Source organism: Pelodiscus sinensis, chromosome 27, assembly GCF_052426305.1.
Source record: "Pelodiscus sinensis isolate ZL-2025 chromosome 27, ASM5242630v1, whole genome shotgun sequence".
NCBI lineage: Eukaryota > Metazoa > Chordata > Testudines > Trionychidae > Pelodiscus > Pelodiscus sinensis.
In genome coordinates this window covers 12,961,811-12,987,837 of record NC_143078.1, presented here as the reverse complement: position 1 = coordinate 12,987,837, position 26,027 = coordinate 12,961,811, and the positions used below count along the sequence as shown (strand labels likewise).

Here is a 26,027-nt window from a genome sequence, read left to right as displayed (position 1 = left end):
CAGCTGTGGAAGAGCCAGTGTGGGAAGTTGGAGGGCTTCGTCAGGCTTTTGCTCAGGGATTCGCAAACTTCATTGTGCTGCAGCCTCCTTCTGACACGGCAAATTACTGTGCAACCCTGGGACAGGGGCCCGATGCCTGAGCACCTCCAAGGACCTGCACCCCCGGCAGGGGGCAAAGCCCAAGGACTCAGCCCCAGGCCAGGACCTTTAACCTAAGCTCCACTACGGAGCCCTATGGCTGCTGCTTTAGGTCTGGGTGGCAGGGCTTGGCCTTCAGAGCTGGGCTACAGAAAATCCAAGTAGGCCATAAAGACCCCTTTAAAATGAACTTCCATTTTTGAGAACGGCTGCTTGCTTTAATGAAAAACATTACACAGCACAACCACCCCTACCCCCACCCCCGGTGCCTTGGCCTGCCTAGCCCTCAACACGCACACACATCAGTGCCCAGGGCTGGCTGGCTTGTAGGAATGTTGATGGCACCCAGAACGCTGGGCCAGCCTTTGAGAGGAGAAAACTGGCCAAAAGGCCGGGGTGCCTCTAGAGCAGGGGTGCCCTGCCCCCTACTGGTTTGCTAGCACCTTTACAGCTCCTGCTTTGGAGCCATCTCTGGCCAGCTGCTCCCGGGAGCTTCCGGTTTGGTGTGAGGAGCAGGGGATGGAGGTAGTGAAGAAGTGCGCTGAGATAAAGATGTCCCCTGTCCCCATATGGACCCCAGGAGTCGGTGCGCACTGGGAGCTGGCTTAAAAACTGCCTCCTGGGATGCACTGGCTCCCGCCCCGCTCCCAGGGAGCCAACTGCTGCCCCACAGTGTGAGTTTTGCATGGGGTAGCAGCGGGCTCCCTGGGAGCAGGTTGGGAACTGTTCATGGTCACAGATAAGCCCAGGCTTATCAGTTAACTATGTAAACAGTTATCCTACTAAACCCCTAATACGAATTGCACTGTGCTTTCTTTACCTTTATTAGAAATATTTATCTTTTTACAGTGTAAAGAAAAGCAATAATATTTTTCAGTTCACCTCAAACTAAATCCTGCTGGAAAGGGATAACAAGTGGAGTTCCTCAAGGGTCTGTTTTGGGACCCGTACTGTTTAATATCTTCATCAATGATGTAGATATTGGGATAGAGAGTACGCTTATTAAGTTTGCAGATGATACCAAACTGGGTGGGGTTGCGACTTCTTTGGAGGATAGGGACATAATTCAAAATGACCTTAGCAAGTTAGAGAAATGGTCAGAGGTAAACAGGATGAGGTTTAATAAAGAGAAATGCAAAGTGCTCCACTTAGGAAGGAACAATCAGTTCCATACATACAAGATGGGAAGCGACTGTCTAGGAAGGAGCATGGCGGAAAGGGATCTAGGGGTCATAGTGGACCACAAGTTGAATATGAGTCAACAGTGTGATGCTGTTGCAAAAAAAGCAAATATGATTCTAGGTTGTATCAACAGGTGTGTTGTAAGCAAAACTCGTGAAGTCATTCTGCCGCTCTACCCTGCACCAGTTAGGCCTCAGCTGGAGTACTGTGTCCAGTTCTGGGCGCCACATTTCAAGAAAGATGTGGAGAAATTGGAAAGGGTACAGAGAAGAGCGACAAGAATGATTAAAGGTCTAGAGAACATGACCTATGAAGCCAGGCTTCATGAACTGGGCTTGTTTAGTTTGGAAAAAAGAAGATTAAGGGGGGACATGATAGCGGTTTTCAAATATCTAAAAGGGTGTCACAAGGAGGAAGGAGAAAATTTGTTCCTCTTGGTTTCTGAGGACAGGACAAGGAGTAATGGGCTTAAAGTGCAGCAGGGGAGGTTTAGATTGGACATTAGGAAAAAATTCCTGTCAGGGTGGTCAAATATTGGAATAAATTGCCAAGGGAGGTGGTGGAGTCTCCCTCTCTGGAGATATTTAAGAACAGGTTAGATAGACATCTGTCAGGGATGGTGTAGGTGGAGCTTGGTCCTGCCTTGAGGGCGGGGGGCTGGACTCGATGACCTCTTGAGGTCCCTTCCAGTCCTATTATTCTATGATTCTATGATTCAAAAATACTGTCGTGCAGTCTCTTTATCGTGAAAGTGCAACTTATAATGTAGATTTTTGTTACATAACTGCACTCAAACAAAACAATGTAAACGTTTAGATCCTAGAAGTCCACTCAGTGCTACTTCTTGTTCAGCCAGTTGCTAAGAGAAACAAGTTCGTTTACGTTATGAGAGAGAACACACTACCTGCTTCCTGTTTACATTGTCACCTGAAAGTGAGCACAGGCCTTCGCATGGCACTTTTGTAGCCAGCATTGCAAGGTCTCTACATGCTAATAATTCATTTGCCTCCAGGGGAGCTGACAGTCTCTTCAGGGCCAGGCCCAACTAAAGAGACACGTTGTGCCACTTGGCTGGGCAGCTCCCAGCCAGGGTATCGAGTGAGCAGCTGGGTGCCAGTCAGCACGGGGCCCTGAAGGCATAGGGCCCAAGGCAACCACTTTGCCTGTGCAGGGCCCCCGGACAGGGTCTTGTAGGAGTGGGGGAGAGGGGGAGGCTCTATGCTCCCGGAAGGGGTGGGGCTCAGGTGAAAGGGGAAGGGCCGGGGCAGCCAGCCCTCAGCAGAACCCAGAGCACAGCACGTCCCAACCCTCAGCGCTGCCTGGTGCATGCCGCATTGTGCTCCAGCGACTATTTAAATGGCCCAGACCTCCATCTGTAATTGCTCCTTTTGTCCCACCTTAGCAGTATGCCCCTTCATGCTTCAGCCACCATTCCAGCGGCCATGCTTGCATGCTGATGTCACACACTTTTTAAGACCGTGTTAATTAATGTTGTGACTGAACTCCTTGGAGGAGAATTGTGTCTCCTGCTTTGTTTTCTTACATTCTGCAATATATTTCACGTTATTGCAGTCTTAGATGGTGGCCAAGCATGTCTGTTTTCTGGACACAGGCACTGCAGATCTGACAAAATGCAAAGCAAGTACCAATGTGAGATTTCCGAAGATAGATACCGCATTTGACCCGAAGTTTAAGAGTCTGAAGCACCTTGCAAAATCTAAGGGGGAATAAGGTGTGGAGAATGCTTTCAGAAATGTTAAAAAGAGTGACACAGCCAGTGTGAAAACCACAGAAAATCAACCTTCTGCTAGTGGCACCTGACACTGATAATGAAAATACACATGCATCAGTCCGCACCACTATCAATTAATTGCAGTTAACTCAAGTGATTAACTCAAAATTAATCACACTTGGGGGCAAAAAAAAAAAAATCGTACTTGAAAAAATTGAGCAGAACCCATCACCAACCTGAATACATGTTGTTTGGAATGGTGGTTGACCATGAAGGGACATATGAATTTTCAGCACATTTGGCAGATAAATATGTTGCAACACCAGCTAAAACAGTGACATACAACTAGCTGTCCTGTTGGGTGACATTTTAAACAAGCAGCAGAAGCATTCTCTCCCACAAATGTTTATCTGACTAGCTGAACAATAATTAGGACTGAATGGACTTTGTAGACTCTAAACTCGTAGGCTGCGTCTAGACTGGCAAGTTTTTCTGCAAAAGCAGCTGCTTTTGTGGAAAAACTTGCCAGCTGTCTACACTGGCCGCTTGAATTTCCACAAGAACACTGACTTCCTACTGTCTGAAATCAGTGCTTCTTGCGGAAATACTATGCTGCTCCCGTTCGGGCAAAAGTCCCTTTTGCGCAAAAGGGCCAGTATAGACAGCTCAGATTTGTTTTGTGCAAAAAAGCCCCGATCGTGAAAATGGCACAAAAGTGCTGTTGCGGAAAAGCGTCCTGCCAATCTAGATGCTCTTTTCCGCAAATGCTTTTAACAGAAAACTTTTCCTTTAAAAGCATTTGCGGAAAATCATGCCCGTCTAGACGTAGCCTTACATTATTTTGTTTTTGAAGGCAGTGGTGTTTTAGGTTTTTTTTTTTACATCTCCATTTGCAAGTTAAACTTTCATGATAAAGAGATGGCACTAAAGTACTTGTAATGGGGGAACTGAAAAATGCTGAATCTTGATTTTTACAAGGCAAACATTTATAATACAAAAATAAAGTGAGCACTGTACACTGTGTGGTCGTGTTGTAATTGAAATCAGTATTTTAAAATGTAGAAAACCTCCTCAAATTAAATAAGTGGCATTCCATTGTTTGAGTGCAATTAATCACAAGATTAATCACAAATCATTTTAATCACTTACCAGCCCTAGTTTTTACTGAAAAACAATTGACTAAAATAGTAGATAATGCTACTAACACAGTGTTAGAGAAAGTAAGCAGATTTTATTTATTTTGGGTTTCTACTAAAGGGAGTGTAGAAAGCATCAAACGTGTATTTCTGAGCTGATACGTCAAGGCTCTATTACCTCCTGGTTATTCTAAATGTACATATAAGCTTTAATTGGAGAGTGTAGGTATTTTTTCTTTATATAATTGGATACAGTGCTCCTGTCAGGTAATTCTTATTATTTGAAAAGAAAAAAAACCCCTAGAACTTTAAGGTGCCTAGTCCCTGGAATCCTGGTTAAAGTTTCCACCTGCCCCACAAAATCTGAAATGGCATCCATGTGAGGCTGGAGTAGCCAAAGGGCTGCAAGAGGATCTGGTAAGATGCAGCCCCCTGTGACCGAATGAAGCCCCAGGCACTACAAGCCACAAGAGCAGTACAGCGGTAAGGGTGGCAATACACCACAGGCCATGCTACCCTTGCTGCTGTGTGGCTGTGATGTTCCCTTTAGAGCGGGGCACCGGCCAGCACCCACCACTATCAGGCCACCCAGCCAATACTTCATTTGCACCAGGTCTGAGCTCTGACTTCTTTCAATACAAATTAAACATTGGGCGAGGCAGTGGGCCCCAGATGTGATAGAGGGAGCCCTGGGTGTCCATGGAAGGTCAGGAGTATTGAGGGGAGTGTGTGTAATGAGGCAACTTGGCCTCCCTCTGACCTGGAAGGGAAAGGATTCCCTAAGACCCCTGGTGGGCAGGGCCAGAGCAACTCAGCCCCACCCCCAGGAAGTGGAAAGGCGGGGTCAGAAGTATAAAAGCAGGAGCTAAGAGCTCAGTTGGTGCCCAACTACGGCGTAAGCCAAACGCTCTGCCGCGTTGCTCATGCTAGGAGAACTGGCCTGGAATTATCAATGGGAGTAATTATGCAAGTAAGGCCACATCTACGCTCCAGAGCACATTGATACTACCTCAATCAATTTTCCGGAGTTTGATTTAGAGTGTCTAGTTAAGTCCTGCTGAATCAAATTTAGAAGGTGCCCGTTTGTGGCCAGTGCTCCTGCAAGGAGAAAAGGAAGTCAGCAGGAGAATTTGCTCCCATCAACCTTCCCTTGTGGGGATGGCGGGGAGACTCTAATGAAGGTACTTTGACTCCAGCTAGGTAATTAACATAGCTGGAACTGTGCACCTTGATTCGACTTTCCCCTTTGTGTAGACCTGGTCTCAGTTTTCACCTGATCAGCACCCAAGGCTGATCTTGTGACAAGCAGACTCCTGTCCCTGCACAGAGTCCCACTGATGTGGGAGCAGGGACCCCTTTGTGCACTGCAAATAGCACAAGCTGGCTCAGCGAGACCACCACAAACAGCAATGTAATGAAAGAGCCATTTAAACTTGGCCCAGAAGCAGTGCCGGAGGACACCGAAGAGTTTGAAAGAAAGCATGGCAATGCGTTCAAAGTCTCTTAAATATTTAAGTCAGATTTATTTCAAGGTAAGTCAGTCTGCGACGCCCATTTATATTATTAAAAACACTTGGAGGTTTGTACTTCTAGCAAAAATATACATTTCAGTTTGAGGCTTGTTACAACATTGACAGTGAGCAAAAAGTTCCTCAAGCGACGAAGAGAACGTGGGACCAGCTTCTCCTAAGGCCGGGGCAGCCGCGAGCCACCACAGCCTCTCCGTTCACAGCATGGGAGCACTCCAGAACAGGGGGCTGCCGGGTCGGTACAGACCCTTTGGAAAGGTGCCAATCAAACACCCGTCAGTCTGTCATTCACACTCGGGCTCCTTTCACAAGAGGACTTCAAAGTGCTTTACAAATGGGAATTCAGTTGGGTCTCATAACACCTCTGAAGTAGGGAAGGACTAGCCCAATGAAACAGATGGGGAAACTGAGGCAAATGGGGAGGCATGACTTGCCAAAGGAGCACAGCAAACTGGCAGAGAGCTGGGAACAGGCCGCTTTGGTCTCAATTTGTAGCCTCCCTCTGAGCCAGCCATTAGCTCAGGGGTTTCCAAACAGCAGACTATGAGCCTGATGGTCCATTTACTCACATCACAGCGATTTTTCCAGGTGGTGGGCAGGAAATGCTGCGATACACAACCCTCCTTCCATTAAACGTACATTGCTTCTTACTAGGACGCACAGCCCGGAACCACACCGAGGAGGAGTCCCGCCCCAGTGAGGAGAGTGCGTAGGGGAGACAAGGTCTGTAACCAGCCCCATCCTCGATACGGGTGCTCACGGGGGAGGACAGAAGCAGCGGACTGCCAAGCACAGCTATGGAAGGGAAGCAGGCTCTCTCTGCCTCAGATCATTTATTGCAGCATGGTAACCCGTCACCCTGGGGACGGGGAAGGCATGTAATCCAGCTCCTTTAACAAGCCTGCTCAGGACACCAGATGTGCCCTGCCCGTCCTTTCACAGCCGCTAGTTCTTCTCTGAAAAGTGACGGCAAATACAGCAGTGCCTTATTGCAGGGACCTGCTCCACGCACAGCTCTAGGGCCCTTGCTTACCTTGTGGACACAGGCCCATTAGCCGGGCAGGAGTCTGTTCCGCCTCGTGCAGCTGCACATCTGTCAATGAAACTGCAGTGGCAGAGCCTTAATACCAGGCAGGCTGCAGGAGCAGAAAAGAGTCCAAGAATCCAAGGGAAAGGTGCAGGGAAAACATTTTCCCCTTGTCAAGCTGAGCCCACTTGCTCTGGGATCCAGGCTGCCAGGGAGTTCTCAGACGAGAACGGTACTTCCAGGCCGCCCTCTGCCCCAGCACAGAGAAAGCCGGAGAAGGGCATGGAATGAAACTCCCAGCCCCAAATGCGTAAGACTCTGCCAGCCAGGGACTCTTACGTTGCTTACACCGCGACCGGACAGCCGCCTGCTCCTCACTGTGATCAAGGGATTGGTGCACGTGGAGTTTTGCACGTGACTAGCATCGGGACCTAGAGTCAAAGTGAATTTAGTGCGGGCTAGTGTCTAGCATGCACCAGAGACAGAAATTCTGTCCACAGTGCAGGGACAGCACAGGAAGGGGTAGGGAAAGCTTCCCCATGACTCCTCCACTAACCTGTCCCAGCTCTGAGCGGGGAGCAGCCATGCCCTTCTGCCCACGAGGCGAGTTCTATCTCCCCAGCCCACTGCTTGCTGAGACTGCCGACGAAAGTGCCAATTAGTGCTAAGGGTGGTGGTGGTGTGGACGCCTGTCCGCTAGGAACCGGACTGAGAACCGCTAGGAACCGGACTGAGAACCGCCAACTCACTGCATGCAGGCCACTCAAGAGCCATCGGATTTCCCCACTCACTACAGGCTGGAGGCCAGAGGCCACCTCCCCATTCTTCACCAGCTGCGCCGACCACGCTGGAGTGTTGCACACTGGCATCTGCGAGTCTCAGGTGCTGGGGAAGTGACCAAAGCAGTCCCTGAGCTGGGCCTGTGGATAGCGTCAGTCGGCTGAATTAAGCCCCCAGTCAGTCAGTCTGTCCTCAATCCCCTTGGGAGCTGGGGCAGCCTATCCCTGCTGGCACAGCTCTGTGGAGAGATGCTTAATGACGGCTCCAGCCATTGCTGACACCAACCGCACGGACGTGACCAGCCACGTCAGGAGAAGGGACCCCGTGACTGGAGGACACCGGCACGTTAGTGTCTGTGCTGACGGGGAAGGCGCCACTGTTGGCTTCGCGTTGACAGGCCTCCTCTGTCTATGCCACAGGGTGCACTGGGAAGACGAATGGGACACGAGGGGGAAGGCAACCGCAGAGCAGCATTATCATGGCTTTCTAGGACACCCCGGCCATACCCTGCTGTCCCCTCCACAGCACAGCCGGCCCTTCATCCTCCTGCTTCAGCAGGACCTGGAGTCCCTCTGACCCCGCAAGTCTTGCCGGGCACCCTGCATCCAAGACTGGGAGCAACAGATGCCAAAACAACAGCTCTAAGAGCTACCTTTGTCTTCAATGAGCTGACCTCCACCGCCCAGCCCCCACTCCATTTTTAGGCTAATATAGGAGAGCCAGGAAAAGCAGCCCTCCCCTGTGAAGTCAAGGGGCCGAGAAGGACCAGCTCAGCCCCAGCAGGAGTCGGGCAGGATTCCATGGGAGTGATTTGCACGGCAGAGGAGAATGCACAGCCCCGGAGGGAGCCATGGCCCATCATGGGCATCCAGGGACTAGCCAGTCGTCTCTCCCCCGAAGCAGCATCAGTATCCTTCATCACACAGTCTGGCTTTTCCTTGGGAGATCCATACAGACACACACTTCCTTTTGTTCCAATAGACTAGCTTCGCAGCTCGGGCCTGGAGCCGTCCAAGTGCAACACCTAACAAATGCTCCACGGATACGCGGTCTAAGTGCAGTTGTTGGGCCTGCCAGATAAGCAAGGTACTGTCTGGCCTCACTCCAGCAGACCAGACCCTTGTTACTCTGCTGGGCCCATTGTCCCACCTTCTCTGCAATGCATCTCACCACACGTCGCGTGAGAGACACGACAGCTGGGCTGCAGCAAGAGAAGCCTTGCTGCTGTTTTGCCTCTGAGGCGCCTAAGTGCGAGTTAACGGCAGCTCTGGCTTGGCAGGCAGTAGCCGCGAAGTCTTGGGGCGGGCAGGCCTATGTACCATATGCCCAGACCATACAGAAAACAGCTCCAAGCAGGAGAAAAGGAAGACGTGGCGGGGAGGGGCTTCTCGGTCGCCACACGAAGTGTTATGCTCAGGATCCATGGCTTTAACCCGCAGGAATGAAACGCTCCTCAGTACATGTCCTTGTAGATTTCCTGCAGGAGGGGGTGCAATGAGGTCTCTGTCTCGGTCTTTTTAATCTTCTGCACCAGCTGCGCGTGCTCGGTCACCAGCTGCCGCAGGTCAGCCATCTTCTGGAGCAGCTTGGGGAAGAGGTACTGAGCGTCCGGGTGGTTGGACTGCAGGTGGAAATCCAGGGCCTGGAGGACGTTGTCCTGTATCTCCTCCACCTGCTTCACGTCCATCAGGCCAGGGCGGTCTGCAGGGAGAGGAGGAACATGCCTTAGAACGCTCCAACCCTCCGTCCAGCCACACCACTCCCCAGCTGAGTGCTACCCTGAGGACAACACACAGGTGCTTTGAGCAACTTGCCCAGCTCTCACGCCTTTGGGCACCTCCCCCCATCCCTGCTTTCGGGGGGTGGAAGCTCCCCTCCCGCCCTCCCTGTCTGCGCTCGGCATGGCCCAACTGCACAACCAGGTCAGGGAACACAGATCTTCCCAAGCTTCACTTTCAGTGTAGTTATTCTTTCCCCTATTACGCCACCAATCACTGCCCCAAGCAGCCACGGCACCCCTCAGCACGGCACTGATCCTGTTCCCCAGCAGCTATGACCACTCCCCCCACAACCCATACAGCCTTGCCCCATCCCCAGCGCCTGGCTATGGGCCCCGCTCACCTCCGCACAGGATAATGGCAGCCACGAAGAGAGAGAGGTCGCTGTCGTCCAGCTCCAGGGCGTTGAACTTGACAGCGAACTCGAACTTGGGCTCCATGATCTCGTTGAAGGGCTTGCGCAAGCTGCGCAGGAACTCGCGCGTCACGAACCCGTTCCCGTTGGCCACCAGGAGGCCGTCCTTGTTCATGATGGAGGCCAGCATGGCGAAGATGGCTTCGTGGACGCCGTACTTCAGCAGGGTCACCTGGTCGTTCAGGTAGAGGCTGAGGAAGCTGGGAATGGTCTTGGCGAACTCGGTGAGCTCCCGCACCGTCTCCACCGTGGTGCACTGGCAGCGGTAGAAGACGTGGACCCCGATCTCCTTGTAGGGGGGGATCCCATTCACAAGCTGCTTCCACACCAGCCCCTTTTCCGCCTGCCACAGGGTGTCCATGTCGTGGATCACAAACGGCTGCATGGAAGAGAAGTGAACGTGAGGATCTCTGCCGGGGGGGCGGAGCGACTGAGCTGTGACCTGTCCCTGGTGCAGAAGAGCTGTCTAAACTCACCATTCATCCCCAACCCACCCTGGCATGTGGCAGTGGCTGCAGCTCCAGGCCTCCCTGCAGAGAGTCTGCAGTACGCCCTGGAAATCCAGCAGCAAGCACTACAGAGCGAGGCCCAAGACTATCCCAGGGTTCAAAAAAGAGCTAGATAGTTTCCCGGAGGTCAGGTCCATCATGGCTATTCGCTGGGATGGGCCTCGCTTTGTCGGAAGCTGGGAATGGGCGACGGGGGATAAGTCGGAGGATTCCCTGTTCTGATCGTTCCCTCTGGGGCACCTGGCACTGGCCACTGTGGGCAGACAGGATGCTGGGCTGGAGGGACCTTTGCTCTGACCCAGCCTGGCCGTTCTCATGTTCTTAGAGCAATGAAGATTCTGTGCTACTAGCAGGTGATGGGAAGCCTAGACGCGTCAAGGCCTCCATTTCTGATCCTGAAGCCGGCCTCTTCTGCTCCTCTTTCACCAGCAGGAAGGCTGAGCTCAGGTCTACACTAGAAGGGAACGTCAAATGAAGATACACGGCTCCAGCTGGAGTCGATGTACCTGGTTTCAAGTTTTCCCGCCGTCCCTACTGCGGGAGGCACTCCCATCTGTTTCCCTTACTCCTCGCATAAGCGGGAATATCAGCCACCGGTGGGAGCACCCTGAGTTCGATTTAGCAGGTCTTAACTAGACTTGCTAAATCAAATTCCAGAAGACTGATTGCAGCTGCGTGGATCTTCCGTTAGTGAAGATGTGGCCTGAAGGCAGTCCAGTTCAGCAGGATGTCACCTGATCATACTGACAGCACATCTGACTGCTGTGACCAGCTTCTACCTGCCACATGGGCATTCTATGCTTCACTGGACTGCCACAGCCAGAAGCCTGTTGACCCGCAGCAGTGACAGAAACACTGCAGAACTTGGTGCTAAGAGACAGGCCTGCGCCTAGAGTTAGCCCTGGCTGCTGGGAATGCGGATTGTCTCAGTGACTCCAAGCAAACCGTTGCAGCATATCAAGAACCTTGAATGGTGCGAGTAGTGTGCTGCGCATGAATCAAGTCAGCAGGGAAAGGAAGAGAGGATGAATTACCCAGCTGGTTTCAAATGGAACCGCTGTAGGCTGGTGCAGGGATGGAGCTATGTCTGTGAGTGGCAAAGCACTGCTAAATTGGGGGCCGCTACACAGTGAACCCCACTGCATCCGGATAAGCAAGAGAAACATTTCCCCAATACAGCCCCATACCTCCTCCCCCTACCCCCCAAGAGAAAATAATGAAGAAATCCATTAACCATGTCAAATACTTGATAGGATCATAGAGATGGGGGGCTGGGAGGGACCTTTAGAGGTCACCTAGTCCCCTGTGCTGAGGCAGGACCACGTATGGCTAAAACCAGGGGTTCTCAAACAATAAAAAAATTACTGTGAGATCACAAGTGGGAGGGACCAAACCCGGAATCCCCCTGGTCTGGGTGGGATGGCCAGAGCCTGGTACGGGGCCTGTAATCTGAGCCCTGGTACCCAGGGCTGAAGTCCTCAGGCCCCATCCCCAGACCTCAACAAGTCTAACCCCAGCCTGGTGAGCCCATTAAAACGGGGTCGTGACCCACAGTTTGAGAATCCCTGAACTAGACCATTCCTGACAGCAAGTCTATTTCAGGAAGGCTTTCCTTGGGGGGCCCATGCAAATCATTAACTCCTGGGCACCAGGAGCAAGATTCTCCTGACCAAGTCAATTGCCAGCAACGGATGTGCTGGAAAGCACCAACGTGAAAGGATAAGTGGACCTGCCCGCGTCAGTGCCGATTATTAATTTACCATGGCTTAATTAAAACCTGTTCTTTAAAACCTCCAGGGCCAGCGATTCCACACCCTCCCTGGCAACCCTGTAACAGAGCTTAACTCCCCATAGGGTTAGTGGGTTTTTTTTTTTTTTCTTAATATCGAACCTCAGCTTCCAGTGCTGCAGGTTACTTGTCCTACCTACGGTGGACGCAAAACAACTGATCTCCGTCCTCCTTACAAACACACCTTAACACAGTGAGGCACCACCCGCAGGCTGCTCATCAGGGTTCTGAGAGTGGCCTGTGACACATTTTGTTTACTGTTGCCCACACACAGGGCTGCCAGATTTCGCTGGTTTCCGTCTGCATAATTTTTTCCTACCGTATTACTAACGTGACACGCACATAAAGCCAGGGCACGGGAAGCGAGGTGGGGGCGGGCTGCACACAGCACTGACTGTCAGAGCCGTGCGCTCCCTCTGCAGCCAATCACAGCGCTGCTACGGTTCAGTCCGCACCCCCGCAAATTCTGGGTACACAAGCGCGGTGAGCAAAACTGCTGTCTCCCAGGAGACTGTCTCGCTTAGGACAGTCTTGAGGCCACTCATGCAGCCCACTTACTAGCCTCAGTTGCCAACTGCTGCCTTAACATTTTTGAAGACTAGAAACGTCACCCCACTTTGACAACAAACCATTGAGAACTACTCTGAGTACAGTCTTTCAGCCAGATGTGCACCTTACAGTAATTTAATCTGTAATATACAGAACAATAGAAACAAGTCTATTGTCTGCCTGAAATTTTAGTTCAGGGAGATCTCAGATGTGTGTGGTCATGCCTGATCCGCAAAGACACACCGGGTGCGGGAGAAACAACCACTGCTAAGATACCAGCAATGCAGGTGGGTATCTTTGCTGGCAACACCCCCTGCTATGGAATGGAAATAAAGGCCAGTGCATGGTGCTGTTAGCCCTCCGGTTTGCCCACCAGGGAGGAGCACTCACCGGGGTGCTCCCCGTCTTCCCAGTGAGGATGCCTCTTGCCTTCTTTTTGGTCATGTTGAAGGTTTTCAGGTAGGCGTCGTGGATGTGCTTGGAGAAGGCTTTCAGGTCGGCCACTTGTGGGTTGTGACAGCTGTCCTCACTCGCTGTCAGGCCTGCCACAAGCTTCCTCTTCTCCGCTTCTGGCATGCGGCCAAAACGAATTGCTGTCACATAACAAAGCGGGCATGATCAAGGAGTCCTGGGAGAAACCTCAGGGGGCCTGCGATGCTCCTGAGAGGACACACATATCTGCCCTGCCATCAATGACACCTGCTTCTGACAGTGAGCACTTTGCATGTCTGGGACCCCAGCTCCCCTGGGAAGCCCGGGTTGAAAGCCTTCCATGTGACAGAATTAACAAGGCACCATGGCGTAGAGCTGGGGAACTTCAAGCTAAGCGCTGCCCTGGGGCATCGGTGTTAGCTCACTGTAACCTCCCGCTCCAATGACGACTCAGGTTCGATCTACAGCGCGGGCTCTGCACTGTCGTGCTTTGGGCTCTCTAGGGACCTGCTCCCTGGACAAGCCCGGCTCTTAATTCAGGACGAGGTTGTTCGGCTTGAAACTACTGTGTTTGGGATGAAAGCGCCAGAGTTGTCTGCGCTGCTGCTTCTTGCTGGGTCAGCTCTACGCACAGGCAGGAATGGAAACCATCTGTTCCTACGCACGCGACACGGTCCAGGAACAGACAGCACTAAGAGGCAGCTGCTTGACTCCGTGACCAATACTGCACGGGATCAGCACTCGAACCACGGTCTAGCCTCCTGGGGAGGTGGGAGACCAAGGGGCAAGTTGGGGGCCAGGCCCTGGGTTTGGAACAAACCAGACTCCCAGAGCTACTGGCCTGACTCTAGCCCTAGGACTAAACGAGTCGCATACCGTGTACGGTGTGGCTCCTCTCTGGCTCTGAGCCACACCCAGGCCTCCCTTTGGGCCTCTCCAGAGATGCAGAGAGAATGTTTACAGAACGTTCCTGCCTCCTCCGATATGGCGTGCATGCTTGGATGTGGCTGGGGCAACCTGGAGACTGCTCAGACTTGCCATGGGCCTGACCTGCTCTCCAGCCCCTCAGGAGCAGGACAGAAACATGGCAGAATACACCCTCCCTCCCTCCCACGCCCCATTTAGCACCTGCCACACCGCTGAGGAAAACAAGATACTAGGGGTTGTTCTGGTTCTGACCCAGGGAGCTTAGGAGACCAGAAGATTTGCTCTGGTGGGTTTTTTCAAGCCTCCCCACTCTTGTGCAGCATTCTGTGCACCCAGCTGCTGCTCCGCCCGATGGCTGCACTGCGCATGCACAGCTGGGAGGGGAAAGGTAAAATCTCCCCTGTTTGCTGTATTGCTCTGGCTGCCCGTGTACTGGGGTGTCACCTGAAGGCACCACGGCAGCTGCATGGCTTCCTTCAGGAATGAGACTCCCCTGCTTACTCCACACTGCAGAGCAGGGTTTCCTGGCTGAGGTCTGTCCAGGCAGGACAGCTTCCGAGAGCACAGGCCTCTGTTTGCACAAGGGAGGGGTGATTCTGAGAGCTCAGCTTGAGACATTTAAAAAGGCACCAACTCTCCTAAGTGCCAGGCAACTGGCCCCCTGACACCTGGCCCCTCTCATCCTTTCTGATAATGCTGGGAACTGTGTGCACAATTGCCAGGCCTTCCCTGTCCAGCTCCCCCAGGGGTCTTCCACGGCCTCACCATTGTGCGACATGCCAAGCGAGAGGCATTTCTGGAAGCGGCAGTACTGGCACTTGTTCCGGTTCTTCCTCTGGATTTTGCAGTTCCGGTCACACTTCTCGTACTCCAGCTTCATGCGGATCGTCCGTCGGAAGAAGCCCTGTGGGGAGGGGGACAGAGGGAGCGAGAGCAGTATTACTAACAGCGCTTTGAACAGCATCAGCGGATGCCTGCGGGGCTCCGGGCTGCTCTGACCCTCGTAAGGTTCACTCCGGGTGGAGAGCGGGTACTGGCAGCACAGAGAGGCTGCCAAACAGAGACCACTTCCCACGCGGTCACCATGGAACAAACAGAACCCCCCTCGCAAGGGGACCGTGCAGAAGGGATTGCCAACGGCAGCCTTTTTGGTACACCAGTCAAAGCTCGGCTGTAACAACGCCGCCTGTGGCCAGCAAGGAGGGAGAACAAACTGGTTCCCCTCTCTCAACACCCTGTCCTCTCCAGCAGCTCCTAGTACTGAGGAACGTTTGGCTACAGCAGCACCTCCGCATCTGCTGTGGAGGAGGGCGTTCGACAGCCAGGGCCAGGCAAGGGGTGCATGCCCACGGGGGTAAGAGCACGTGCCCACTGCTGGCTGGGGGCTGGGATCTCACAAAGAGCCTCTTTAAAAGCAAGCCCAATAGTACTGGGGATTTGCTGCGTGAAGCACGAGGCTGTTGCGACGCTGGGGAAGGCACTTGCCTTGCAGAGCTCAACTCCTGCCCAGTATAGGACCACCAGGCAGCTGCTGCCTCCCCCAAGAGGAGCCTGTGTCCTATCTGCTACTGCCTGTCCTCCCTCTCCCCCAGAAGAGGTCACTGGATGAGTTTCACGATCCACTAACACCACAGCCCTAAGAGGCTGCAGAGCCAAGTGCAAGATCAGAAGTCCAGGTACTAAGACGTCATCCGCCTAGGTAACACAGAAGGGCCCAGAGCCTGCCCTGTTGCCTTTGCAGCGGGCAGCGTCTCTTGCCTGCGCTCCGTACCTTGCAGCCCTCACACGCGTGCACGCCGTAATGAAATCCCGATGCTGTGTCCCCGCAGACCCTGCATTCCACATTCAGACTTGCCGAGGACGTCTCCTCACCGCCCATCTGGAGCTGGTCCGACAGGGATGGAGAAGAGCTCTGGGAGAGGTCTGGAAGGGGGCAAAGAGAACAGAGGGAAGCATTTCTAGGCTGGGGCAGCAGACACACGAGCACTGCACAGTCCGACAGACGAGCGAGTGAACAAAGACGCTCTCGTGCACAGGAGCCCAGGACAGTTCTCAGGTCCGGTTACCGGCTTCTGCACGCTGCGGGCGGGAAATGATGGTTTTCCTAGTGTAACAGCGTCAGTCATTTATGTTGTTTTCTTCCTTTTGGATTCAGGCTGGACAGTGAAACCGAACAGAAACTCCACAATCCAGTCCTCAGGCACTAGCCTCTTGTGCTTGGCTCCTCAGTACGGCAGGGGAAGGTTCCAGCAACAACAAAATGCTCGCTTCACAGCTGGCTTTCCCTCCGCCCAGCCCAATCTAAGTTTTGGGCCTAGAATTACTTGGGTCCCTTTAATTTTCCTCCTCTGATTCTCGGCCAGTGGCTGGGCAGAGCTAGTCATCTTTTCAGGAAAATGATTAAGCCTTTCAGAAGCTTGGCTGCCAATGAATTGGTTTAGAAAAAAAAGATTAAAAGAAGCCACGCTCCATTCACACGCAAGCCCCTCTGCCGCTAGGCGCAGAGCAGTGCCTGGAACATCTGGCAGGAGCCAACAGCTAGAGGCTCAGAGAGGCAAGCTGTCTGCAGCACTTCACTCACACCACCGGCCACGAGGCACTGACTCGAGACCGGCTGGGGCACGGGGAGATTCCTTTCACATGAAGCTGCACATGCTAGTCCTGGGTATACAGACATCTGGTTGTTTTCTGCACTTTGCTCGCACACTCTCGGCCGAGAGCCTGGAGTTGCAGGGCGGCACCCCTGCCCACCTGCCTGCTGCAAGGTTTGTTTCTTTAGAAGGGCTTTTTCCATAGGAAAAATGGTTTCCTCCCGGTGAAGCCTGCACCCATGGTTCACCAGATACACCTGCTTGTTGCCCCGCTGCGCCCCTCCCACTTACCTGTATAGCTGCCAGAAGGAGGCAAACTGTCTGGTCCTCCGCTTGGGTCTGAGGATTCACCTGCTTCTATCACTGCCTCTTCCTTTTCCTCCTCCTTGATGGCAGGTATTTCCTTCGGTGGCTGTTCCATAACTGATCACCCCTCAGTGCCGAGACTGCAGCCCCTGTCATAGCTCTGGCATCATCCGCGTCTGTCCGGAGATGGGCCCCTCCCAGGCTGTTCCTGCTAGCCTGTGGGACAGATGGGGAGACAGCAGAGGTCAGCAGCAGCAGAACAGCCTTTGTGTTGAGCTCCTATCACCCAGTTCTGCTAGTCCCACTCTGCTTCCCCGTCTGTGCAGAGAAAAGAAGCAGGCAGAGGCCGTTGGCAGATTATTAGTGTGAGCAAGACACCTACTTGCTCCTCAGAAAGATGCTTCTCTTGCCAGATCCTGACTTTTACCAGCTTCCCGTACAAACGGTCCATTTGCATGTCGTTCATTCAGAAACTGTGGTCAAATCCACAAAGACTGCTAGTTCAGTCCCCATCTGAAGCCCAGCAGACATCGGGCTGGCCTGCGGTCTGGACCCATGAGGTAACACACTGCACCGGAGCCCAAGATACTGGCCCCAGCCCTCCACACACAGGCCTGCAGGTACTAGGAATGCTATGGAGATGCCTAGTCCCACTGTAATTCGGGGCAGAGGGAGCTACCGCTATTAGCAGCTCAGGAGCGGTCATGGACCTTCATCAGCTGGAAAAAATGATTAACATGACGAGTGAATGAAGGGGAAGCACACCAGCACTCTTCTGCCTATCACCATCTTGGTCGGTCTGTACGTCTGCCCAAATCGGGCACCGGAGCAGGCCCCAGAAATCCCTGCTTCTGCAGAACCCTGTGCAAAGCTGCAGGGCAGAAGTTGGACACATCATGCCGATGGGTCCTTCCAGAACAGGGCTGCTGGAGCCAAGGCCTGAACCAGCAGCCAGGATGGAAGAATTCCACCAGAGCTACAGCTAGCTACTTTACATTGCCAGGCAGGCATAGCCGCAGCTGAGCCAGGGAGAACAGGAAGGCGTACAAGAGCCAGTCCTACTCTGGGTTGTAGAGCACATTTCTCCCAAGGCTCTCACAACACTTCACAAGGGAGTCCCCATTTAACAGAACGTGAAACTGAGGCACGGAGCAGCAGGGCTGGGAATCCAGTCCATTGACCCACAAGGTCTGTCTGAGGAAACTACCTTGTACTCATTAGGCCCGATCTCTCCCCACCCACCAGCTGGCAGCTGCAATGAGGTTATTAGGAGAGTGGCGCCATACGACAGGCGCTGCAAGACAGAGGTTGGATGCAATGGTACTGAACGCCACCGTCTCTGCTGGTAACTTACTGGGGCAGCAGCCTCCCATGTGCCTTTGGGATCATGCTGGTTCCAGTCTCGCTGCATGAAATTACAACGCTGCAAGTTTCTCTTTATTCCTCTGTGTTGTAACTGGCCCCAGTGTGCTGCCAGAAATCAGGCATTTCAATATTGTTCTATTGCTCCACACAGGCACTGAGCCACACTCTACCACAAATTCCTCTGCACAGTCCAGCGAGTGCCTTTGGGAGGGTTAGCAAACTGCCTCCTTGCTTCCCCGTGCCCACCCTTCCCTCTGCTAGCCCCATCTCCACCCTCCCCCTCCCCGAAGACACCTTGGGGCAAGAGCGACGATCAAGTTAGCCACACTCAACAGCTGATGAAAAATCTCCCCACCAAACGTATACGAAGTGTAAGTCGCACATCATCTGCACAGGGACGCCTTGATGTCCAGGGTCCCTTCCCCCGCCAACCCAATCGCTCCGGTTTGGGCCCTTCGCCCTTGTGACTAGGCAGGTTCTCACTACGAGGCAAACAGCATTCCCCATCGCTCGTCAAGTTCTAGATCTCAGAATCAAAACACACTCGAGCCCCGACGGTTTGGACATAGGCGCCGTATCCCAAGCGCAGCCCCTCTCCGGCGAACTTCCGCATTAACAGGGGACATCTACACTGCCAGCCTGGATCAACTGACTTGGGCTGCAGGCTCTGAGACCCAGCGAGGGACAAGAGCGCAGGCTGTCGCCGTAACACCCACACTGCAGCATTCAGGCCTGCAAAGCCCCATGTCAGTGACAGGTTTCTTCTCGCAGTACAGGTGCGCCCGCACAGGCCTGGCCTACACCCCGCTTCAGCTAAGGGGCCATTTTCAAACAGACGTGTGACACCGGCGCAGACTCTCCCTAGCAAAATGGAAACCGTGTGTCAAGTTGGGTTGCGTGGGTCACTTCGCCTGTATACGTCAAACCAACAGAACCATTTCTAGGGGGCTTGGCCTCATGTGAGCGACACTGGAATTAAACCAATGCCACTCCGGTGTGTGGACCAGCCGGCAGAGCAGGCTGCCATGCGCTGGCAGTGAGGGGCCTGCGGGAAGGGAGCTGGCGGATCTCAGCCCAGGTCGGAGGCGAGAGGTGGCCATGCCCAAGGGCACAGCACTCTGACTGCCGCTATTCGGCCACCCCTGCCAGGAGCCATGGCAGGGAAGCCTGATGCTGCTCAGACTATTGTTACCTTGGACGTGTTATTCATTTGGAGTGAGGAAACCAACCAGTCTCCCCCCACCCCGGTTAGCTCATTGCATCCCGTGCTCCTGGGAGAGGTGCATATGTGCCATGCACCCCGCTGAGGAATGCAGCACAGAGCAGAGAGAAGTCGGAGTTTCCTCCCCACTTTGGTCCTGCCGCTAGGGCAGGGGTGGGCAATAAGCTGGACGGGGCTTGCCGGCACTTTAGTTACCTGCACAGGCTCCCGCTGGCCGCAGATTGCCGTTCCCAGCCAACAGGCGCTGCGGGGAGTGGTGTGTTTGGGCTGCGCCGGTTCCCGTGGATTCCATTGGCCAGGAACGGCGATCTACAGCCAATAGGAGCTTCAAGCGGCGCTCCTGGGGGCAGTGCAGATCGAGTGCCAGCAGCCTCCCAGGGGCTAATCCAGGGGAACTGCATGTGGCCCACGCTAGGGAATGAGAACGAGAATTGCAGACAGCAGCTGAGCAGGCTCAGGGCTCTGGCACCCAAATAAATCAGACACATGACTTACGCCAAGGTCCCACTCATTAGTGGCTCTTTGTAGGAGCCCAGGAAAGTTTTCATTGGGGACCGTCCATGGAGGCTGCCATGAAAACTGGGCTTTCATCAACATGATTCCACAGCACGAGACGCCTTTAGTTCTTATTCGCAGGGAGGTCGTAGCCGGGGCAGGTCACAGCTCACATGCAAGATCTGAGAAAGAGGAAGCTGGAGATGGTGTTGCGTGAAAGATCACAAGTCACGCAAGAGGATGAAGGCAAAGGCAGATCAAGCTCCGTGCCAGAATCACTTAGAATAGTGGTGCGCAACCCGTGGGTCGTGACCTCCAAGGGGGTTGCGGACGTCTTCCTGGGGGGTTGCCATAGTGGTGGGCATAAGCCCCGGCCTCCGCGATCTAAGTGCCATGCCGCACTGCTCAAATTACCTTGGGGGTCGTGACACGAGTACAATAAAATACGGTGGTCATGACTGAAAAAAGATTGCGTACCACCGACTTAGAAAGCCAGCACTCTGCCTACGAGTCCCAGGCAGGATTCCCTGACAGATCAGTCCCTGCTCAGTGAGGGACTAACTGAGAAATTCCTGAAGGCAAGAGAGCTTTCGCTGCAAAGCCTGAACTCGCCCTCTGCCCAGGGAGTTCGCGCTATGCATGGATACATGTCAAGCATCTGGAGAAGTTCCATTCCTGGCAAGCACAATATCCCGTTTTCATTTACAGTGGAGGCACGCAGAGAAACAGAACGGCGCAGAGTGCTCCCTTTCAGAGCCTCCTCCGACACTGAGGGACCATTCACATGCAGTGTTATTGTTGGCACCCTCTCTCGCACACACACCCCGCCTGGTAGGATGTGGCACATGTGGAGGAAAAACCATTCGTTGTAGTTTCTGTGTAAGGATCTGAATCTTTTATTAATCTCTGTCTCTATAGCTATGGATACCTACCCCACATCTACCTACAAGTGAACGCAGAGCCTTCAGGAAAATCCCATTCGGCTGGTGGGGAGGGGCAGAACTGCAGGGAAGGTCTGGGTAGGAGTAGCAAACAGGCTGCAGTGGAACCCACACACAAACACGTGGCTACTCATAGGCTGAACAATCTTTTGTCCCTGGGATCTGTCTAGGAAGGCAAGTGTAGAGAACTCATTTTAAACAGAAGGTCCATTGACTTCACCATCCTCACAGTCCATTGCCATTGGAACAACACTGCCACACTCCTCCAGAAACCAAAGACAGGCCTATGCAGCACTTTAAAGACTAACAAGATGGTTTATTAGGTGATGAGCTTTCATGGGGCAGACCCACTTCCTCAGATCAAGTTGTGGAAGAAAATTGGCATGACCATATATACCAAAGGGATACAAACAAAAAAAAGTGAATACACATAAAATAGTTCACTTTTTTTTTAATTGTATCCCTTTGGTATATACGGTCATGCCAATTTTCTTCCACACTTTGATCTGAGGAAGTGGGTCTGGCCCACGAAAGCTCATCACCTAATAAACCATCCTGTTAGTCTTTAAAGTGCTGCATAGTCCTGTCTTTTGTTTCAGCAAGACCAGACTAACACGGCTACATCTCTATTACTACACTCCTCCATGTGCGTTTTAGGCATGCAGCAATTCACACCTTTTGGCAGTCTGTAAAACAACACTGCACATCACGAATGGCTGGCTAATCCAGGTAGGACTTGCCTGGACTGAGTCAGGGACAGCCTTGTCCTCAGCCGTTGCTTTAAGTGGAGATACAAGCAACACAGGCCAGAGCTAAAAGCCTGAAGGATTTTTTATTGTAATAGAAGGGGCTGGACTGACACCACCACCCTGGGAAACCTAGAGAGAAGGGCCTTACAAGCTTCAACCCACATTGCTCTCCTACAGGACTTCACGTGTGGGAGTGACAGTCTTTCGGCTTGAGATGGGTCAGTCACTACAGCCGATTCCAATCTTGATTTTTCTGCTGCCAATTGCAGTGGGTGCTTTTGAATAGGGTCCCAGTTCCTGAGACCCATCGAATTGTTTTCGTAAGGGCCGCTGATGAGCGGAGAACAATTTGTGGTCATTATCAGCCTGAGCTGCATCTGTACAGCCAGCCTAGAGGTGACACAGATGGAGAAGTTGTAAGTTACTCCCAGAAATGTGCTCAGTGCTCTAAAACAATGGTGGGCAACCTGCAGCCCATCAGACATTTTGTTTGCTGTTGCCAAATTCCGCTGGTTTCCAGCCACGTAGGTTCTCTCCTACTGGTGTTACTAAAGTGATGTGCACATAAAGCCAGGGCACATGAAGTGGGGGGTATGCTGGTTGCACACAGCACTGACTGAGAACTGTGTGCTCCCTCTGCATCCAATCACAGCGCTGCAACAGTTCAATCAGAACCCCCTGCAAATTGCTGCCTGCGCTTGTGTACCTAGAAAACTTGGTTATGACAATCTTGCAGCCCACTGAGATAAAGGAGGGTCACTCTAGCAGCCCACTCACTAGCCTAGCATGACCGGGTCCTTGGCAACTGGGAAGCCTAGTGGTTAGGTTTCTGAGTGAGCAGGTGAAGGGGGGAGGGGAGCGCTGCCTCCCTGTTCCCAGGGCTCCAAACCACTCCCTATTCAAGTCCTTCTGTTTGGGGTGTAGGCCCAAGAGTCCAGATTCCACTTAGTTGGGGCTAATCAATAGGTTCCCTCTTGTCCCAGAGGGGCAGATTGGGGGCTTACTTGCTCCCCGGGCTGCTGAGCAGCCAGGCTCTGGCTCATGATGAACCAGGCTCCTGCCTCCCCCTAGTCAGCTCCATACTGAGCCAGGCACTGGCTGCAGGTAAAGCAGGGTGGAGCTAGCTGGGCCCAAGGGTTTTAACCCTGGGACGCCACGCCCTCACACAGAGTGTGCCCACCGCTGCTCTAAGACTGTGTTTCTCAAAGCGGAATGCGGGCCCACTCTGAGAAAGCTGCTAATGGGCTGCTCTGGTCCGTTTACTTACCCACTCTTCAGCTACGGACCCTCGCAGCTCCCTTAGGTGGTTCGCCATTTGCAGCCAAGGGGAGGTGTGGGGAGCAGCGACCCAGGCCACACTGCTTCCCGCTGCGAACGGCGAACCACAGCTAAGGGGAGCCACGAGGCTCTGTAGCTGCACAAACTAGAGCAGCCAATGAGCAGCTCTCTCAGGCTATGTCTACACTGCAGGTTTTTTGCGGAAGAGGAAATGCAGCAAATGGAACACTCATTTGCATATCTTGCGCTCTCATTTGCATATCCTCTTCCAATCCTTTTTGCAGAAGAGGTTTTTGTGATAAAGAGCCGTGTAGACGGGGCCATTTGACGGAAAAAAAAAAAAACCCTTTTGTGCAAGATCCCTTATTCCTCAAAAAATGAGGTTTACAGGCTCTTGCGCAAAAGGGTTTTCCCCCCCTCCCCGACAAATGGCCCCATCTATGCAGGGCTTTTTAAAATCACAAAAACCTCTTCTGCAAAAAAGGATCGGAAGAAGAAATGCCAATGTGCGCTCCATTTGCATTTCCTCTTCTGCAAAAAACCCGCAGTGTAGACGTAGCCTCAGAGCGGGCCTGCAGCCCACTGTGAGAAACACCGCTCCAAGACAACCTGATTTCTAGGTTCCAATGACCTGCTGGGTGAGCCCGGGAGGTCACTGCCCTTCTCTTTGCCTCATGTTCCCAATCTGTAAAATGGGGACCACATTCCAGACTCTGCCCCCAAGGAGTGCAGTGATATCCACAGAGAAAAGAGAATGCCTACGAGTACCATGCAATAGCAGTATGGTATTATTACAGCCCATCAGCACAAGCCTGGAACAAACCTCCTCAGTGGAAATCCCACAGAATGATTAATACTCCTCATTTTCTTGTCATTTCCCTGCATTCCAAACAGTTCTCAAACAAGACAAAAATAGGGACTCACTTCTTACTGGAAAGAGTCGTCACTTAAGCATCTGAGCAGTTTCTCGGGATGAAAGTAAAGCCCAAGACCCTCCAAAGGGCAGCTCATGTGGTAAGCTGGAAAGCAGCGGTCAGAGAACAATCAGTATAAAGCGAAGGAAGTGGATGGGAACAGGGGAACAGGAACACAAGCTGTGAAATGTTTTGAATTAGCAGCGCGCTGAGCACAACATAGAAAACCAGTCTCCTCCGTGGCCGTGTGGTTAGTGGGGGGTTTGCCTCTCAAGGCTGCTAGCTGGGAGGGACAACACTATCTGCAGCCTGCTCCGTGGCCTCTTATGGAATGGGCTGGGGAGGCTCAGGCTAGTGAAAGCGAAGCTGGGAGGACTCCTGGGACCCAGGCTTAGTTCCTTGCTGACTCCAGCTGGAGCCTGACTTCCCTGTTGTGGGGTCCCAGGGCTCAGGGCTCCAACCCAAATGTTTACACTGCAATTTTATAGCCCTGCAACTAGGGAGGTAACATCCTGATGAGGCCCCATGGGGCTGAAGCAGCCCCCTTTGGTTAACCTTAACAGGTGAGGCTTACCCGTTAACCAGTTAACCATTAGGTTTAGCTGCAAGGTTTGAAGTGCCATGCCAAAAATGCCAAAGTCTGCTTTAGTTATCCACAAAAGTAGCGGGCTTCCTGAATTCGCTCAGCACTGGAATCTTCCACTGCATATCCCAAGTCAATCTGCAGCCTTAATACCCAGCAAGCTGATGACAACAATATTCCCCATTGCCAAAAATGCTGCATGGAGACGGTCCTAAGGCAGTAGGACTGTCCTAACACAGATCTCTTCAAAGCACAAAGGATGAAGTTTGCTGATACGACTGTTGGTTAGGATTACAAAGATTTTCGAGCAAATCCAAAATAACTCCCCCACATCTTCCAGTGGGAGTTACCTACAGATTTCTCTAAGATGACAATTGGGGTTCAGGCTTTGAGGAAGTTTTGCCTGGCTCAGCTCAACACAGACGCTGGTCCTTTCCCACTCCCTTGCATGCACAGGGGAGATACAGCCCATACCAATGGCTGCATTTCTGCACCACTTTTTATTGTGCTTCTCGTTAACTGGTGAAGCTGTAACAGCCCTGTCATCCCCTGACCAGATCCCTCGGGTTTGTCACATGGAAGGTGAAGAATAATTAAAGCCAGGTAGAAAGTTACATACGATGGACACCCAGTCACTCTAGTGTCTGTCTAGCTTCTGAGCATGCAGAGCACCATCAGAAAGAACCTGGGGTGGGAGTGATGAAAGGAGCCCTGACAGGCTCCCATTGCAGTGTTACAAATGACAGACGTGGGGGAAAAAATCTAGGCCTGAACGGTGGGTCTGGCATGGAGAGGGGGGAGGGGCACACATCCCCACTATCAGAACAAATCCATTTCACATTAACAGCCATGCCAGGACACCCAGTACTAAAACGGGGGGCAGCGCTAGAAGGCCACCCAGTAGTTTTGAACTCGACTCCTGATCTTCCCTAAGCCTCTCTGGTGAATCAGACACTCAAAGTTGTTTCTCAGTCTATGGGATGAGATGGGGTTGCAAAAGGAATTAAAAGGGAGTAAAACAGCAAGGGGCAGAAAGTCACATGATCCATGATTTGCCACACCTCCCTCCCATTCAAAGATGCTCCCGTCGCAGTAGTTAAAGCAGCAGGTGGATCATTGAAAACCACCTCCCCACGCCCACCCCTGCTTCTGCCGCAGCCTCTGAAGTAGCCGCTATAGACGCACCTTCTATTTGTACAAGGCTGCAGGCCCAAGCATCTCTCCTCTGCTCCTGCAGCTCTCAACTTAGCTGCACCAGCATACGCAACCTAACTCAGCCTTGGACCTCCACGCTGCCCCAAAATGTACAGAGCAAGGAGAGGGAGGCACAAGATAAGGGGTAAATCAGAGGGGAAATTGAGGAAAGACACCAACATAGGAACAGCGAACAGAACCAGCTAGCAGAAGAGTAAATGTGCAGAAAGAAGCCTGAGCCAGCTGTGGCCAGGGCACGGAATAGGCACCTACTCACAGCCTTCCACCCCTCCAAGGGGACTCTCCCAGGGAGACACTTGGAAATGCCACCAAAGAGCAGTAAGCTGTTCAGAAAGGTTGGAGTGGCTCCAGCCGAGGAAACAATGCCCAGCACCTAGGATGAAATCCAGACCACGCTCAAGAGAATGGCAAGACTGCCACTGACGCCACACAGGACCAGGCTCTC

At 52.7% G+C, this 26,027-nt stretch overlaps 1 protein-coding gene across 7 annotated transcripts in view; it reads right to left on the bottom strand.

The window, feature by feature from the left end:
* Window positions 1-5,691: 5,691 nt before the first annotated feature.
* The window catches only part of PPARD (peroxisome proliferator activated receptor delta), a 39,312-nt gene continuing 18,976 nt past the window's right edge, over window positions 5,692-26,027 (bottom strand). For 5 of the 7 annotated variants that reach the window (XM_075910526.2, XM_075910528.2, XM_075910527.2 and 2 more), the window contains 6 exons: window positions 16,806-17,036; window positions 15,695-15,846; window positions 14,689-14,827; window positions 12,955-13,157; window positions 9,646-10,096; window positions 5,692-9,225 (listed from right to left, as the gene is read on the bottom strand). In XM_075910526.2, coding sequence (XP_075766641.2) covers window positions 8,978-9,225; window positions 9,646-10,096; window positions 12,955-13,157; window positions 14,689-14,827; window positions 15,695-15,846; window positions 16,806-16,935 — 1,323 coding nt within the window. In that variant the 5' untranslated portion in view covers window positions 16,936-17,036 and the 3' untranslated portion in view covers window positions 5,692-8,977. Of the gene's footprint in view, window positions 9,226-9,645; window positions 10,097-12,954; window positions 13,158-14,688; window positions 14,828-15,694; window positions 15,847-16,805; window positions 17,037-23,794; window positions 25,806-25,838; window positions 26,017-26,027 lie in introns of those variants that run through there. The other 2 variants (XM_075910531.2, XM_075910529.2) reach the window with 2 other exon arrangements.